We start from the raw sequence: 13,430 nt of genomic DNA, 5'->3' as shown, positions 1-13,430 counted from the left end.
TGAACGAAAGTTTTCTTTTCTATTTTAGAAGTATTGCTTGATTTTTGGTGTTATTTAAAATGATACTTATCACAACACAGTATTGTTTAAATTGCATTTTACTTAAATCAGAACAAAATCTTCTTTGAAAATGTTCAAAGCTATTTTAAGTATTATCTATGATAACTGTAATATTATATGAGTATTTACTAGAGTAGTCTGTGACAGTGATGCTATCTTGGGGAGTTTCCCCCCAAATTTGGGGGGAATCAAGATGTTCAGGGGTTTTTTAGGAGATACATTATGTAAGGGGGATTTTTTAGTGTATCTATTATTCAAGATTTTTTTTCCTTAAAAAAACGTACACCTCATACAACTTATATTAAGCCTCGAACGCAACCAACAAACCGAACCAAATATAAACGCGTATTAAATAAATCCAGTTATGGCTATAATTGAAATATCAAAAAACTATAAAATATTGAGATTGAAATAATAGTTCAACGGTCAGCATGCTTGTACAACATAGAGGAGGTCCGGGCTTCGATTTCTGGTCACTGAATGAAAAATAAAAATCGTTTAATTTCATTGTTATTATCATTAATATTATTAGGTCATTAATTAATTAATATATGTAAATGTGTAAAATGCACTCATAAATACAACAACTATTTTATACTACTTGAATGTATTTTTAATTTGTATTTGAAATTACCTCTCAAACTAAGTGTACAACAAAAAATTTAGGGGTTCTTAATCGATATTTAGGGGAATATGAAGTTGGTCCTAGGGGGATTATTCTGTAGGAGTTGGTATTACTGGTCTGTGACTTTTAATGTTGTGTCTCTGTTTTTATTATGAACGTCTTTACTTTTATTATTTTTTATCACTGCGTTGGACATTAACCCTAATGATAACGACCTTTATAACTGAAAGAGTAAAGACTCCTTCAATGTAAATTCAAATACTTATAACATCTACTAACAATGATTTTATCGTCCAATTTAACGTCTAAAATTGCTATGCCAAAATTATATACACAATTTACAAGTGCAAATAACTTTCATAGTTGTAGGCTTAAAGGTAAAGTAGCTGTAATTACAGCGTCTACTGAAGGGTAAGTCAAATGAAACCAACGTCTTAATTCTTATTGTAATATTTTTGAAATCTCTTAAATTATTTTATTTTATTTAAAAAAAAAGTTCAATAATAAATCCATTTACAAAAAAACACCAATTTATTTCCAGTATTTATTTTTATCATATATATTTGATATTATACATATTTATCAGTAGTAAAAATTTGAATGTTAACTAATTATATATTATCATAACATTTGATATGTATTGCTTTACAATTATATATATTACTTGTTGCCTCCCGCGACTTTGCCCGCGTTGAGGAACGGGCAGGTGTTGGTTACCTTTTGTAGTTCTCTGTACCTCTGGCAATGTTGATGTTGATCAGTTGAGTAGTTAAATGTGAAAGGGTAATAAAAATACTTACTCTTGCTCTCATAATATTAAGAAGGATATAATATTCCAAATAAAATGGAAAATATAAATAACATAAACAATATACCCTATCCAGAGTTTTAAAGTATAGGTAGGTGGACGAGCTTATGGGCCACCTGATGGTAAGTGGTCACTAACGCCCATAGATATTCGCATTGTAAGAAATGTTAACCATGGCTTACCTCGCCAATGTGCCACCAACCTTGGGAACTAAGATGTTTTGTCCCTTGTGCCTATAATTACACTGGCTCACCCTTCAAACCGGAACACAACAATACTGAGTACTGCTATTTTGCAGTAGAATATCTGATGAGTGGGTGGTACCTACCCAGACAAGCTTGCACAAAGCCCTACCACCAGTAGCAGTTTGTATAGTAAGAAGTACATTTTGCTAAGTATAGTAGCTTATTATATAAATTCATACTAATTCAAAGTGTGAATACCAGTTATAAAATGAATTTAATAATTGTATTATTTAACAGACAATTTACCCTCATTTTTTATTTTTAAAACTTCTGTAATGTTTTAAAATTAAATTATATTATTTTATTTAAACAAAAACCACTCAGTAGTACTTTTATTAATATTGTTCAGCAATAATTTTATCATCGTTACTGTAAAATAAGTACCTGTTATTGGTTCTATCTTAAAAAAAAGGGAAAATAATTATACCATTAAATATTTTTAACTATAAATATGGTTTCTTGTCAATCATAGCTATGTACAATACATTAACCTTATTGAAATCAATGATTAGTCTAAGATAACAAAAGATATTTAACTGATATTTGAGGCAAAAAGGGTTGCTAGTTATTAGCATAGTTTGTCGTGTTACAATGTACACTAAGTTTATATACCCCATTGTACACATTATAAAAAATGATAAGTCAAAACTGTGGAAGATATTTTCAATAAACATGAAAACATCGTCATAGACATGTAATGTATTTGCCTTAAGATGCATAAGTGCATCACCTGTACGATAAGCAGTTTTATTTTTAATAATAGAGCGATATTGATTTTTTTTCTCTCTTTTCTGGCGTGTTAGATATGCGATGTTTATCTTCTGGCAATCCAATGACTATGACAATGTCATATTGAAGGCCGAAGGGTCACAGTTTAAGGGTTAATATAATTTTCTTACTCTTAGAGAAATTGATGGAAATCGGGAATAACATTAATGTTTCCAAAAAACTGAGTATAAGATAGTTCTTATACTAATTATCTTGCTTAATATCGAATACCTTTTCCTCTAGAGAATAGTTCATTTATAGAAAATCACTAAGTTAAAATATCTCAGGTTATCTTACTATACATAATTATGTACTGCATTAATTGAATCAAATTATCGAATGTCGAAGTCTCATTCTCATCATATTCGCCATAATCTCCATAACTATATATATGATTAGCCAACGCTTGTTTTTCTATTCTTCCCTGATGTAATAATTTTACCGAATGTTGCTTCAGACATTTTATTTAAGTAAATACGTAAACAAATACATGAAGAGCACAATGTGCATATTTCAGTGCATTAGTTATAATGGATGGGAATTTAGGATTCCCAAATAGTCAGTTGTCAAGATATCGATATTAATTCCTACATACTATCATAGTTGGACTTTGGTTATTAATTCTTTGACAAAAGGAACTAGTGCGTGCGGCAACGTAACATTTTGATTATCGATTGACACTAATTGATATGTATTATCGTTAGTTGAAAGATAGGCCCCAGGGGCTCCCCTGACCCACTAAAAAACCAGCGGTACCCTTTCCATCTTAACGAGGAGCGCCACAGGATCGCTTGCGAATGCTACCATGCCGCTCTGACGGCAAGCCCGCCTATGCGGGCCTTTGACAACACGGCCTTAACAGCTCTTACACAATTTTTAATTTCGCAATTCATAAAGTTATGTTAGTTATTGAATAAATTAACAATGTTTTTTTAAGTAATGCAGAAACATTTTATCAATTATTACAGTATCGGTTACGCTATAGCTAAGCGGTTGGGCGATGAAGGAGCATCGGTAGTAATAAGCAGTAGAAAAGAAGATAATGTGAAACAAGCCACAGATAGTTTACGTAAAGATGGTATAAATGCTGAAGGTCTAGTTTGTCATGTAGGCAATGCAGAACATAGACAAAAACTATTTGATTTTGTAAGTATATAGGAAGAATTACAATATTCATTACAACAGCACAATTATTTTAATTTTTAAATGTAACAAATATTTTATTTAGTTTGCAATACACAGTACTCATTTTATTTTTTTAAGGACAATATCTAATAATTGTGTCTTGATAAGTTTTCTGGATTATTTCAAAAACCCTTTGAGGGTTCGATTTTCAAAATAAATATTTTAAAAAAGCTACTCTTACGATAATTATAGTTGCAGTATAGGCCTTAGCCTAGGAGTGAGACATTGTAAAACTAGACTTTGTAAAAATTAATCGATATTTTTAAAATTGTTTCAAAAAATTATTTTAATTATGCAGGCGAAAACAAAATATGGAGGTATTGATATTCTTGTGTCCAACGCAGCTGTAAATCCCGCCGTGTCACCAATACTTGAGGTATATAGATACCTAGATAATCGTCTGTTCAAATAATCATTTTATAATCATATTTATTAATGATTTTGTATACTTTCTAGACCGATGAAAAAGTTTGGGACAAAATTTTTGAAGTAAATGTAAAATGTTCGTGGTTATTAGCCAAAGAAGTTTATCCAGAGTTAATCAAAAGAGGAGGTGGAAACATCGTATTCATATCATCTATTGCTGGTTACCAGCCTATGGAAGTACGTAAGCGATTAAAAAATAAGTATATACATAATGTTAGATATCCTTCACATTTTTTATGGTATAAGCGGCTATGCGTCAGGCAAAGTCTTGCCATATTTATATTCTTCAAACCGCATCCCGTGTGTCAAATCTACATATAAAACAAGTAATTTTAGTTTATATTTGAAATAACCTTAATAATATAATTTTACGTTTTCAGAATTACTTATTTAACTCATATTTTTTTCTTTTCAGCCGTTGGGACCTTATAGCGTCAGTAAAACAACTCTCCTGGGATTGACAAAGGCCATCGCAAGTGAAGTGGTTCATGACAATATTAGAGTCAACTGTGTAGCTCCTGGAATAGTTGCGACAAAGTTTGCTTCTGCGGTAAACAAATAATTAAACAATTCACTAACACAAACCAAAAACTAAAATCGACGAATTGTACCGATTCCATAACTTTTTAAAGTATCAAGTACATTCAATATTTAATAGTGTGCTAATCAAGAAACTCAAGCCCGAATCGCTTGAAATTAATGAATTTATTTAGCCGCAATCTGCGCGTGATCTCTGCGTGAAAAATTTAGAATTTAGAATGTCTCTACACTTTCTAAATTTTTATAAAGGTTGCGAGCGTACCCTCTGGTACGTTTACACTAAAAAAGTTTATGCGCCGCGAATATAGAGCGGGCGTAAAATAAGAAGTCAGTCGAGTAAATATCCTGATGATATATATATGGTTACCATTAACCTATGTATTGTACCAATAAATCATACGTGTGTGTTAATTTAAATGAGGCTACTTAAGATCACGGTATCGTTTGCTAATTTATAAACTGTATTTTATATAATTACCAATTAGTCATACAATCCTTCCGTAACAGCCTGTGAATGTCCCACTGCTGGGCTAAAGGCCTCCTCTCCTCTTTTTGAGGAGAAGGTTTGGAGCTTATTCCACCACGCTGCTCCAATGCGGGTTGGTAGAATTCACATGTGGCAGAACTTCAGTGAAATTAGACACATGCAGGTTTCCTCACGATGTTTTCCTTCACCGTAAAGCACGAGATGAATTATAATCACAAATTAAGCACATGAAAATTCAGTGGTGCTTGCCCGGGTTTGAACCCACGATCTTCATTCAACATCAATATTTTGTTTATTCAAGTGCTGGTGAAATTAAAATGCACAATATGTAAGTTCTACTTGCAGTAATTAATTTTATTCGTATTGTTTAGATAACTTCTTCAGAGGCGGGAAAAGATAAGAGTCTGTCAATAGTGCCCATGAACAGATTTGGAAAACCTTCAGAAATAGCTGGAGCTGTTGCTTTTCTGGTATCAGACGACGCAAGTTACATGACTGGAGAAACATTGATCGTAGCTGGGGGCACTTATGCGCATCTTTGAGACCATATGCGTCATATTATAAATTTGTCATTTTTTAATAATATTATGGTACTTTTACCATACTAGAGAAAGATAATGTTTAAGATTTATTTCTTGTTATGGTTGATGGGGTGTTTATCTATAATTTAAATATTTTTATTTTAAATAAAAGCAATATTTTTAATTGACTCTTAAATCATTGATTTTCAAATTAAAAGAGTTTTAGAAATTGTCTTTTTGTTGAATTTATTTGAATTTGAATTAGTTGAATCTATTTTTGCACCTCAATCTCTTAATAATATTAAAGACAATTAAATTAAACACAATATAGAACTAGAAAGTATTTATAAAACAAATAATTATACATCATCATCAGAATCGATTAAATCACTTTTATTAACTCCAATTGTTCTAAATACAGTACTAGCAGGCCCTGATAAGCCTTCTTCTTTCATGCTATGGATGAAATTTTTAAGTACAGTTTTTTCATCATTTTCACTGCCTTTGTCTGTGGTTTTTAATTTTGAAGCAAGCTCTCTGTCTTGATCTAAGTTTACATCATTCATTTCAGCAGAACTGTCACATTCATCACTAAAATTACTTTGATCTGAATCATCAGAAACATCCTTACATGAAATTATATTTAGCATTTTTTCTAAGCAATTTACAAATTGCTCCGAATTAAACTCAATTGAATCTTCTTCTCTATTTTCTTTATTATCTTCTTCAACACCCTCAAAGTCCGATGTCTCTTTTAAAAATTTAGTCAATTCTGAGTTTATAATATGGGGAGTTATAGGATCATTATTCTTTATTTGAATTTTCTTTCCATAACGTTCATTCAAAAATACATTTAATTGGTCTGGATGAATATTTAGCCATGTATCATCATCCTCTTCTAATAAATCTCTATCACTTTTGTTTTGTAATAATTCAATAGTACTTTTAAATTTATCAGTTGATTTAATATCATTAATAACATTACAAACATAGGTACTTATGGGACATTCCATATTGGCGAAGTAAGATTTTGCATTTGCTAATAATCTTGTATATTCAATTGACCCCTGTAAATTTTCTTTGAAATAACCATTATTTATCAAGCTGTTAATAAAAGTTATATATTCTGGTGTAGTGAAAACATCATTAGATGACTTAGCCATGATTTTCTTATAAGCACATATCAACTTTAACCCAAGTTGAGTTTTGGTGTCGTTTCCCAGTGCCTTAAATCTATAACCAGTTGGGAACCTTGTATGCACAAGCATAGCATATAAAAATTTTGTTAACTTGATTTCAACATTTAAAGCATCATTAAAATCAATATCTTTACAAAGTTTTGCATCAAGAGTGTCAAGACTGCAATATGTACTCACAAGATAAGAAATCAGAGATGGTTTCAGTTTCAATACTGCAGCTATTTCTAAAGGCAGTTTTATAATAGTTTTGTGGCAACTTTCATTTATTTGTTGAGGGTAATTCTCAATCCTTTTGAAAATGGCTTGTTGTATTTCTGGAGAAGCTTTAGTTTCCTCAGACTTTAGTGTAAGAAGTTGTAAAGCCTCATTCAATGTAAGAGTTGAATCAACAGGAACAATACAAGGTGGTATTATATGAACAGAATTTTCATGAATAAAAACCTGTAAAAATGGTATTTATTGATGTTCCAAATATTAAATAAATTTTACTCACTATTGTAAGTAAGTTAACCAAACATAGCTTTTATATAATGTAATGTAATATTGCTTATATTGTGGTTTACATAAACAGATAAGTTATAGTTAGGAAAAAATTATATGAATTAAGTTATAATACTCACTCTGTTTTCAGTAGTGTCAGGATTAGCCCATGTAGGTAAATAATCGGCAGCCTCTATTAGCAGAAAGTCGCCGTCATTGTCTTCAATTTGTATAATTAGGTCTGGGTACTTTTTTGTAAGTTCTAATAAAAGATACACAATAAACCACTCATCCTCAACATTGTCACCAAAACATGTTATGCTAATAAGATGATGTGGAATATCTGGAAAAAAGATTGTTCTAATTATACCATTTAAATAAATTTTTAGGATATCAATATTTAGAGAAAGATTAGACACAAATAATCTAATAGCCAATTCTAGTTTGATGTGCTGGTGAGCAAAACCAATTGGTTCCAATATTTGAAAGAGTTTGCGATCCACTGAAATAGAAATGACTGCTTAGCATCAGGTAACTTATGGTGTACCTGATTACCATTTTATATAAGGGAAAAACTCCTTGTTTACAACTTGATCATGGATATCAATGAAAGGCATGAAAGTAACATATTAAAATTCTAAATTATATTTAGAGAAATGTTTAGACATAAATATGACTGCTGGCCATCAGGTAAGTTATAGTGTACCTGATTATCATTTGATATAAGGGAAAAACCTTTCTTGTTTACAACTTGATCATAGATATAAATGAAAGGCATGAAAGTAACATATTAATATTCAAATTTATTTTTGTAGAAATGTTCAGACATACCATTTTTTTCACCAGAAATAATAGGCAAAACCACTTTAAATTCGTCTTGATGCCATATGTATTCTTGTGATAACAATTTTATTGTTTTATTTATAGAATTGCATAGTTGTTGCCATTCGCTATTATTATAATTTTTTGCAGAAAAGATAAAGCACTGAATTGTATCATCATACTTTTGATTAAATCGAACTTTAGACATTTGGATTATAATAAACAAAACCGTAACAAAATAGAATTTTAAATACAATGTATTATTTTTTATTTATGCCGTGTGCCGTGCTTGTTATGCACAAATATAAAATCAAATACCAAACAAAGAATATGTTAATTTTGTTCATGCAAATTATAAAGATATTAAATGTTTTGTAAAACCGTTTTCACACAGCATTATAAGCATGAGGTGGTACGCTTAGCCAATGAATATAATAATAATACTTACTGCTGTGAGTGACACTGACACTTAAATAATGACATAATTATTAATTTCATTTCACGACAACCAACATTTGTTGATATTATGTAAAAAAAATACTCTCAATTTTTATTTTAAAACAGTTGTACTGTTTTAAATTTGACGTAATAATTCAAACTTTAAATATGAATTTTATATAATAAAACTATCACTTTTGTGCCTAAATTGTGTGCTAATTGATTTTAGAAATATAATCTGTATCCACTATAATCTTTAGATTCCAGAGCTATATATTACAATAAAAAAAACAGAAAGGCATCTGCCAAAAGTGCCAAATGCCATAGCAAACTAAGAGAGATATATAGAATTAGAATACTTTAATTGAAATATTATGAACATGTACCTACAAGCGCATAAATATTAATTTACGTTATTTTATTAATTTAAAATGTACTTTTCCAGACAGCTTAGAAACATTTTATATTTTGTCAAGATAAACAAAATTAAGATTATTTAACCAAGATGTTTAAAAATCATAATGGCGATGGTTCGAAGGATTTTTTACAAATACGCAAAGTGTTTGGGGTTAATAGTTTTAACAACATTTTTTGCTCAATTATTTATTTCAATAAGTTTCTTTCCTTCTGTTCATGACAATTTACTTAAAAGGCAAGGATATACGTCAATAGCGAGAAATGAAGTAGATGATGTTTCCGCTAGGAAACTGGAACCTAGCGTTGAAGACGATGAAGACTTGAATTCAAGAAATCGTCCTTATAATAAAGTTATAACACAATTGAGATTAGAAGAACTAGATTTTATACCAACTTGTGAAATTAGAAATCGAGAAGCCATCTCAGCTATACACAGAGCCAAAACTCAAATTTGTAAGCAAGAAATTGTTAATAAGACTTGTCTCATACAGAATGGACACTTTTATCCTAAAAAATTATCAAATTATTGCATTTCGAAACAAAAAACTTATGGACATCATTTAGGATGTTACTTAGATGAAAAAAAAATGAGATTACTAGCTAGTTTTTACGGTAATTATGCAACCACAAATTCCCCAACATTTTGTTTGGATATCTGTGTACAAGCTGGATTTCCTTATGCTGGAGTACAGTATGCGTAAGTTAATTTTTTTTTATTGCAAATACATACTACTATTACTTAAAACTACTACCTATTACTTAAAACAAACAAACAATATATATTAAAAGAAAATATAATATATAAACTTTTAATAGGTAATATTCCAGTTTATTTATGTTAAAAATTAAACTTTTTACAACTTGCAATGTTTATTATAATTGTCTTTTTAGTACTGAATGTTTCTGTGGTGAGAATGAACCTCCAGCAACTACTAAAACTTCTGAAGCATCATGTGACATGAAGTGTCCAGGTGATTCATTACAACTGTGTGGGGGATACTTTACTATGAATATATATGAGACTGGTTTAGATAGTACGTATAAGTTTTTATTTAATAATATAAGCTTTACATCCTACACTATTTATAAATTAAATTATACTAAAATTAAAAAGAGGAATTCTTATTTCTTATCGAAGAAACATCCTATGTTTTGTATAAAGAAGTGGGAATAGCTAATAATAGTTATATTGTGATTTAATATAGTTCTTAACTATAATATTTATTCTCATACTTTTCTAGAATTTATTCCACAAATGCCTAAAAATCCTAGTGACGACGAAATTACTTCAGTTCAAATTGTCTTTCTTTTAACATTAAATGGAAGAGCACTGCGTCAAGTGCATAGACTAATAAATGCTCTTTATAGGACAAACCATTACTTTTACATACATGTAGATAAAGTGAGTACTTTCTGTTATAATATTTTGGTTTTACTTCCACATCAAAATAATAATATAATTCATAAAAACAATTTTGATATTTCAGAGACAGGATTACTTACATCGTAAATTATTTAAATTGGAAAAACAATTTCCGAACATAAAGTTAGCAAAAAAAAGATATTCCACAATATGGGGTGGTGCATCCCTTCTTAAAATGTTGCTCTCATCCATGAGGGACATATCACAATTAGGATGGAAATGGGATTATGTTATTAACTTGAGTGAAAGTGACTTTCCTATTAAATCATTAGAAGAACTTGAAAAATTTTTATCTGCAAATAAAGGTTTTAATTTTATCAAGTCCCATGGGCGTGAAGTACAAAGGTTCATTAAAAAACAAGGCCTTGATAAAACATTTATTGAATGTGAAACACATATGTGGAGGGTCGGTGAAAGGAAATTACCTCAGGGAATAGTTATAGATGGTGGGAGTGATTGGATAGCACTATCACCAAAATTTGTGAATTATGTTATTGGAAAACATGATGAACTTTTGGCAGGTTTAGAAGTTATATTTGAACATACTTTGTTACCTGCCGAGTCTTATTTTCACACTGTGTTACGAAATTCACACTTTTGTAATACATATGTAGATAACAATTTACATGTCACAAATTGGAAAAGGAAACTTGGTTGTAAGTGTCAATATAAACATGTTGTGGATTGGTGTGGATGCTCTCCTAATGATTTCAAAACTGACGACTGGCCAAGAATACAAAATACTCAAACACGGCAGTTATTTTTTGCAAGGAAATTTGAACCAATTATAAATCAAGAAATAATTACAAGAGTAGAACAATACATAGGATATACAGACCATTATTTAATTAACAATTTGGAAGCTTATTGGCAAAATCTTTATGATATTAATGATTTAACAGCTCCTACGGATGATACAATACTAACTCATGCTGGAAGTATTGTTCGTCTCAATGCTAAAATACTAAGTGGAGAAGGTTGTCAGATTCAAATAAATGAAATAATTGAAGTAAATGTATATAAATATGCTGATGTGTACAAGGGTAACTTAATTTTACACAAAGCATTAGTTCAAAATAAAGAAGTATTTTTGGAAACATGGTATAAACCAAAACAACATTTAGATTTAAATTTTGAGAATCACAATGTTGATTTTATAAAAGTTTTTAAAGTAAGCTCAGAGTATGATCAGAAAGAAATGACTTTTCGAAATTTAGGAAATATTTTAGGTCCACTTTCTGAACCAGTCTTGTTATACCAATTTTCTACACATATTGATAAAAATTTAGGAAATTTAACAGTACTATGGTTGGATCCAGCTGGAATGGTGGCAGATGTAAATATAATACAAAAAGATGAAAATAATTTAACAAATTTTATTAAACCTACCATAAAACAACCATTTTTGCCTGGTATATGGAAAGTTGGTTTGTTTGATCAAAAAAAATTAATTGCAAGAACAAAATTTCTAATTACACCCTTGGAATACTTTTCCGGAAAGGAATTGTCTCACCAAGAGGCTAATTTAGTTCACAGTGGTTCGCAAAATTCATATAAAAATTTAACTTTCACAAAACCTGTAAAATTTTTACCTGAACAAGAAGAAAAAAATTTATTAGCAGAAATATCTAATTCAAATGTAAAAAGAGTAAATGGTGACTTAATAGAATGGATAGATAGTTTAAATTTAGAATTTTATAATGTTTTAGGTTCATGTATATCATATTACAACAATGATAATTTTTTATGTGGGAATTATAAATTTCAACAATGCTCATTATCAGAATGGAGTTCTTTTTCACCAGATCCAAAAGGAACTGTAGGCAAAGTAGATAAACAATCAGGCCGCTTAAAACGGATATGACAGTTGAATTATATATTTTTTAATAAAATAATTGTTATTATATAATTAAATTTAAAAAAAAAAAACAAAAATGTATTTATTTGAATTCCGTTATTTTAAATCCTCTTTTCTTCTAGCGGCTGGCCCTCTCTCTGCAAGGATACAAATACAGTACATTCACATCATTTTCTTTATATAATATATCAATCTAAAAAACTGCTATTTCACCAAAACTCTCAGGAATATAATGAATTCATTGATATTCCATGAATCCAAATTATACATTTGTGCATTAACTTTAGTTTTGTTATAGTCATGACCATTTAACAATGAATTGACTATATAAAGCCGTGGACACATCTTTATGGTGCGGCAACGGCGCGTCGTCGTGCCGCAGCAGTGCTGTGGACGGTGCACCGCACGTTAGTTTGTTTTGCTGTTGCTTAGTTTGGACGTGTTAATAAGATATTCTAAAATATTCGTAAAATTTATCATCAACATAATTTCAGCGCTTCATATTTCCTCTTAAATTGAACTCTATCATATTTAATTAAAGACATATATGGATTCACCGAATATTTTCTTTGATTTTGTTTTTTTCATTCGTCGTCTTAGCAACAGAAGCAGAATACGTCTTTCGCGGTCCATGTCGAGACAAAAACTGTATTGGAAACGATGGTTGCTGCCGTGCGGTGTGCCGGTGCGGTGCACCTTTCTGCGGGTCGACGCGTCGCCGCTTTCCACTTAGCATGTGTCCACGGCCTAATAGTAAAACATTAAAATTAAGTAAATAAAGTAACAGCCTGTGACTGTCCCTCTGCTGGCTAAGGCCTCAATCTCTCCTTGAAGAGGTCTTTTTTATTCAATTTATTTTTTCTCCAAAGACGTCTGTGTCTTGAGTTAAATATATGTTTTTTTCTTAATATGTATTTAATGTTTTTAAACTTAGTTTTTATTACATACTATTATAGTATAGAGATATATATAGATTTATCGGTTGTAGTAATATTTTGATTTCAATGATTTTTCTTTGAAATTTCTTAGGTGGCCAGCTAATAATTTGGAATTGGTAGCCCAAAAACCTGGGGTAGACATTAGACCATAATGGGGGGGGTACGGCTCATCGGACCCCCTTCTACATAT

The 13,430-nt window shown here is 30.2% G+C and overlaps 3 protein-coding genes across 3 annotated transcripts; 2 read left to right on the top strand and 1 right to left on the bottom strand.

The window, feature by feature from the left end:
* The first annotated feature begins 816 nt into the window (after positions 1-816).
* On the top strand, positions 817-5,899 carry LOC126774365 (dehydrogenase/reductase SDR family member 4). Its single transcript, XM_050495852.1, has 6 exons — positions 817-1,096; positions 3,475-3,652; positions 3,990-4,067; positions 4,148-4,294; positions 4,533-4,667; positions 5,516-5,899. Exons 1-6 carry the CDS (start codon positions 966-968, stop codon positions 5,684-5,686), a joined length of 840 nt encoding a protein of 279 aa, XP_050351809.1. The 5' UTR covers positions 817-965; the 3' UTR covers positions 5,687-5,899.
* Positions 5,900-5,993: 94 nt separating this feature from the next.
* Positions 5,994-8,586, bottom strand: LOC126774364 (protein ecdysoneless homolog). Its single transcript, XM_050495851.1, has 3 exons — positions 8,176-8,586; positions 7,485-7,687; positions 5,994-7,305 (listed from the first exon to the last, which is right to left on the bottom strand). The coding sequence occupies exons 1-3, from the start codon at positions 8,372-8,374 to the stop codon at positions 6,025-6,027; spliced, it is 1,683 nt and encodes a 560-aa protein (XP_050351808.1). The 5' UTR covers positions 8,375-8,586; the 3' UTR covers positions 5,994-6,024.
* Positions 8,587-8,922: 336 nt separating this feature from the next.
* On the top strand, positions 8,923-12,396 carry LOC126774373 (xylosyltransferase oxt). The gene is made up of 4 exons (XM_050495865.1): positions 8,923-9,718; positions 9,913-10,055; positions 10,263-10,423; positions 10,509-12,396. The coding sequence occupies exons 1-4, from the start codon at positions 9,126-9,128 to the stop codon at positions 12,306-12,308; spliced, it is 2,697 nt and encodes an 898-aa protein (XP_050351822.1). The 5' UTR covers positions 8,923-9,125; the 3' UTR covers positions 12,309-12,396.
* Positions 12,397-13,430: the final 1,034 nt, after the last annotated feature.

This window comes from Nymphalis io, chromosome 16 (assembly GCF_905147045.1).
Source record: "Nymphalis io chromosome 16, ilAglIoxx1.1, whole genome shotgun sequence".
Lineage (NCBI taxonomy): Eukaryota > Metazoa > Arthropoda > Insecta > Lepidoptera > Nymphalidae > Nymphalis > Nymphalis io.
Note: the sequence above shows the minus strand (reverse complement) of the source record. Positions and strands in the feature narration are given on the sequence as shown.

Bases quoted from the DNA above. Each gene is read 5' to 3' on its own strand.
- LOC126774365 (XM_050495852.1), top strand. From the start codon at position 966: ATGATTTTATCGTCCAATTTAACGTCTAAAATTGCTATGCCAAAATTA. The intron at 1,097-3,474 runs GTAAGTCAAATG...CAATTATTACAG, and splicing joins ATTACAGCGTCTACTGAAGG to TATCGGTTACGCTATAGCTA. The intron at 4,668-5,515 runs GTAAACAAATAA...CGTATTGTTTAG, and splicing joins CGACAAAGTTTGCTTCTGCG to ATAACTTCTTCAGAGGCGGG.
- LOC126774364 (XM_050495851.1), bottom strand. From the start codon at position 8,374: ATGTCTAAAGTTCGATTTAATCAAAAGTATGATGATACAATTCAGTGC. The intron at 7,688-8,175 runs GTATGTCTGAAC...TCTTTTTTCCAG, and splicing joins TATTTCTGGTGAAAAAAATG to ATATTCCACATCATCTTATT. The intron at 7,306-7,484 runs GTGAGTATTATA...CCATTTTTACAG, and splicing joins CTGACACTACTGAAAACAGA to GTTTTTATTCATGAAAATTC.
- LOC126774373 (XM_050495865.1), top strand. From the start codon at position 9,126: ATGGCGATGGTTCGAAGGATTTTTTACAAATACGCAAAGTGTTTGGGG. The intron at 9,719-9,912 runs GTAAGTTAATTT...TTGTCTTTTTAG, and splicing joins TATGCTGGAGTACAGTATGC to TACTGAATGTTTCTGTGGTG. The intron at 10,424-10,508 runs GTGAGTACTTTC...TTGATATTTCAG, and splicing joins TTTACATACATGTAGATAAA to AGACAGGATTACTTACATCG.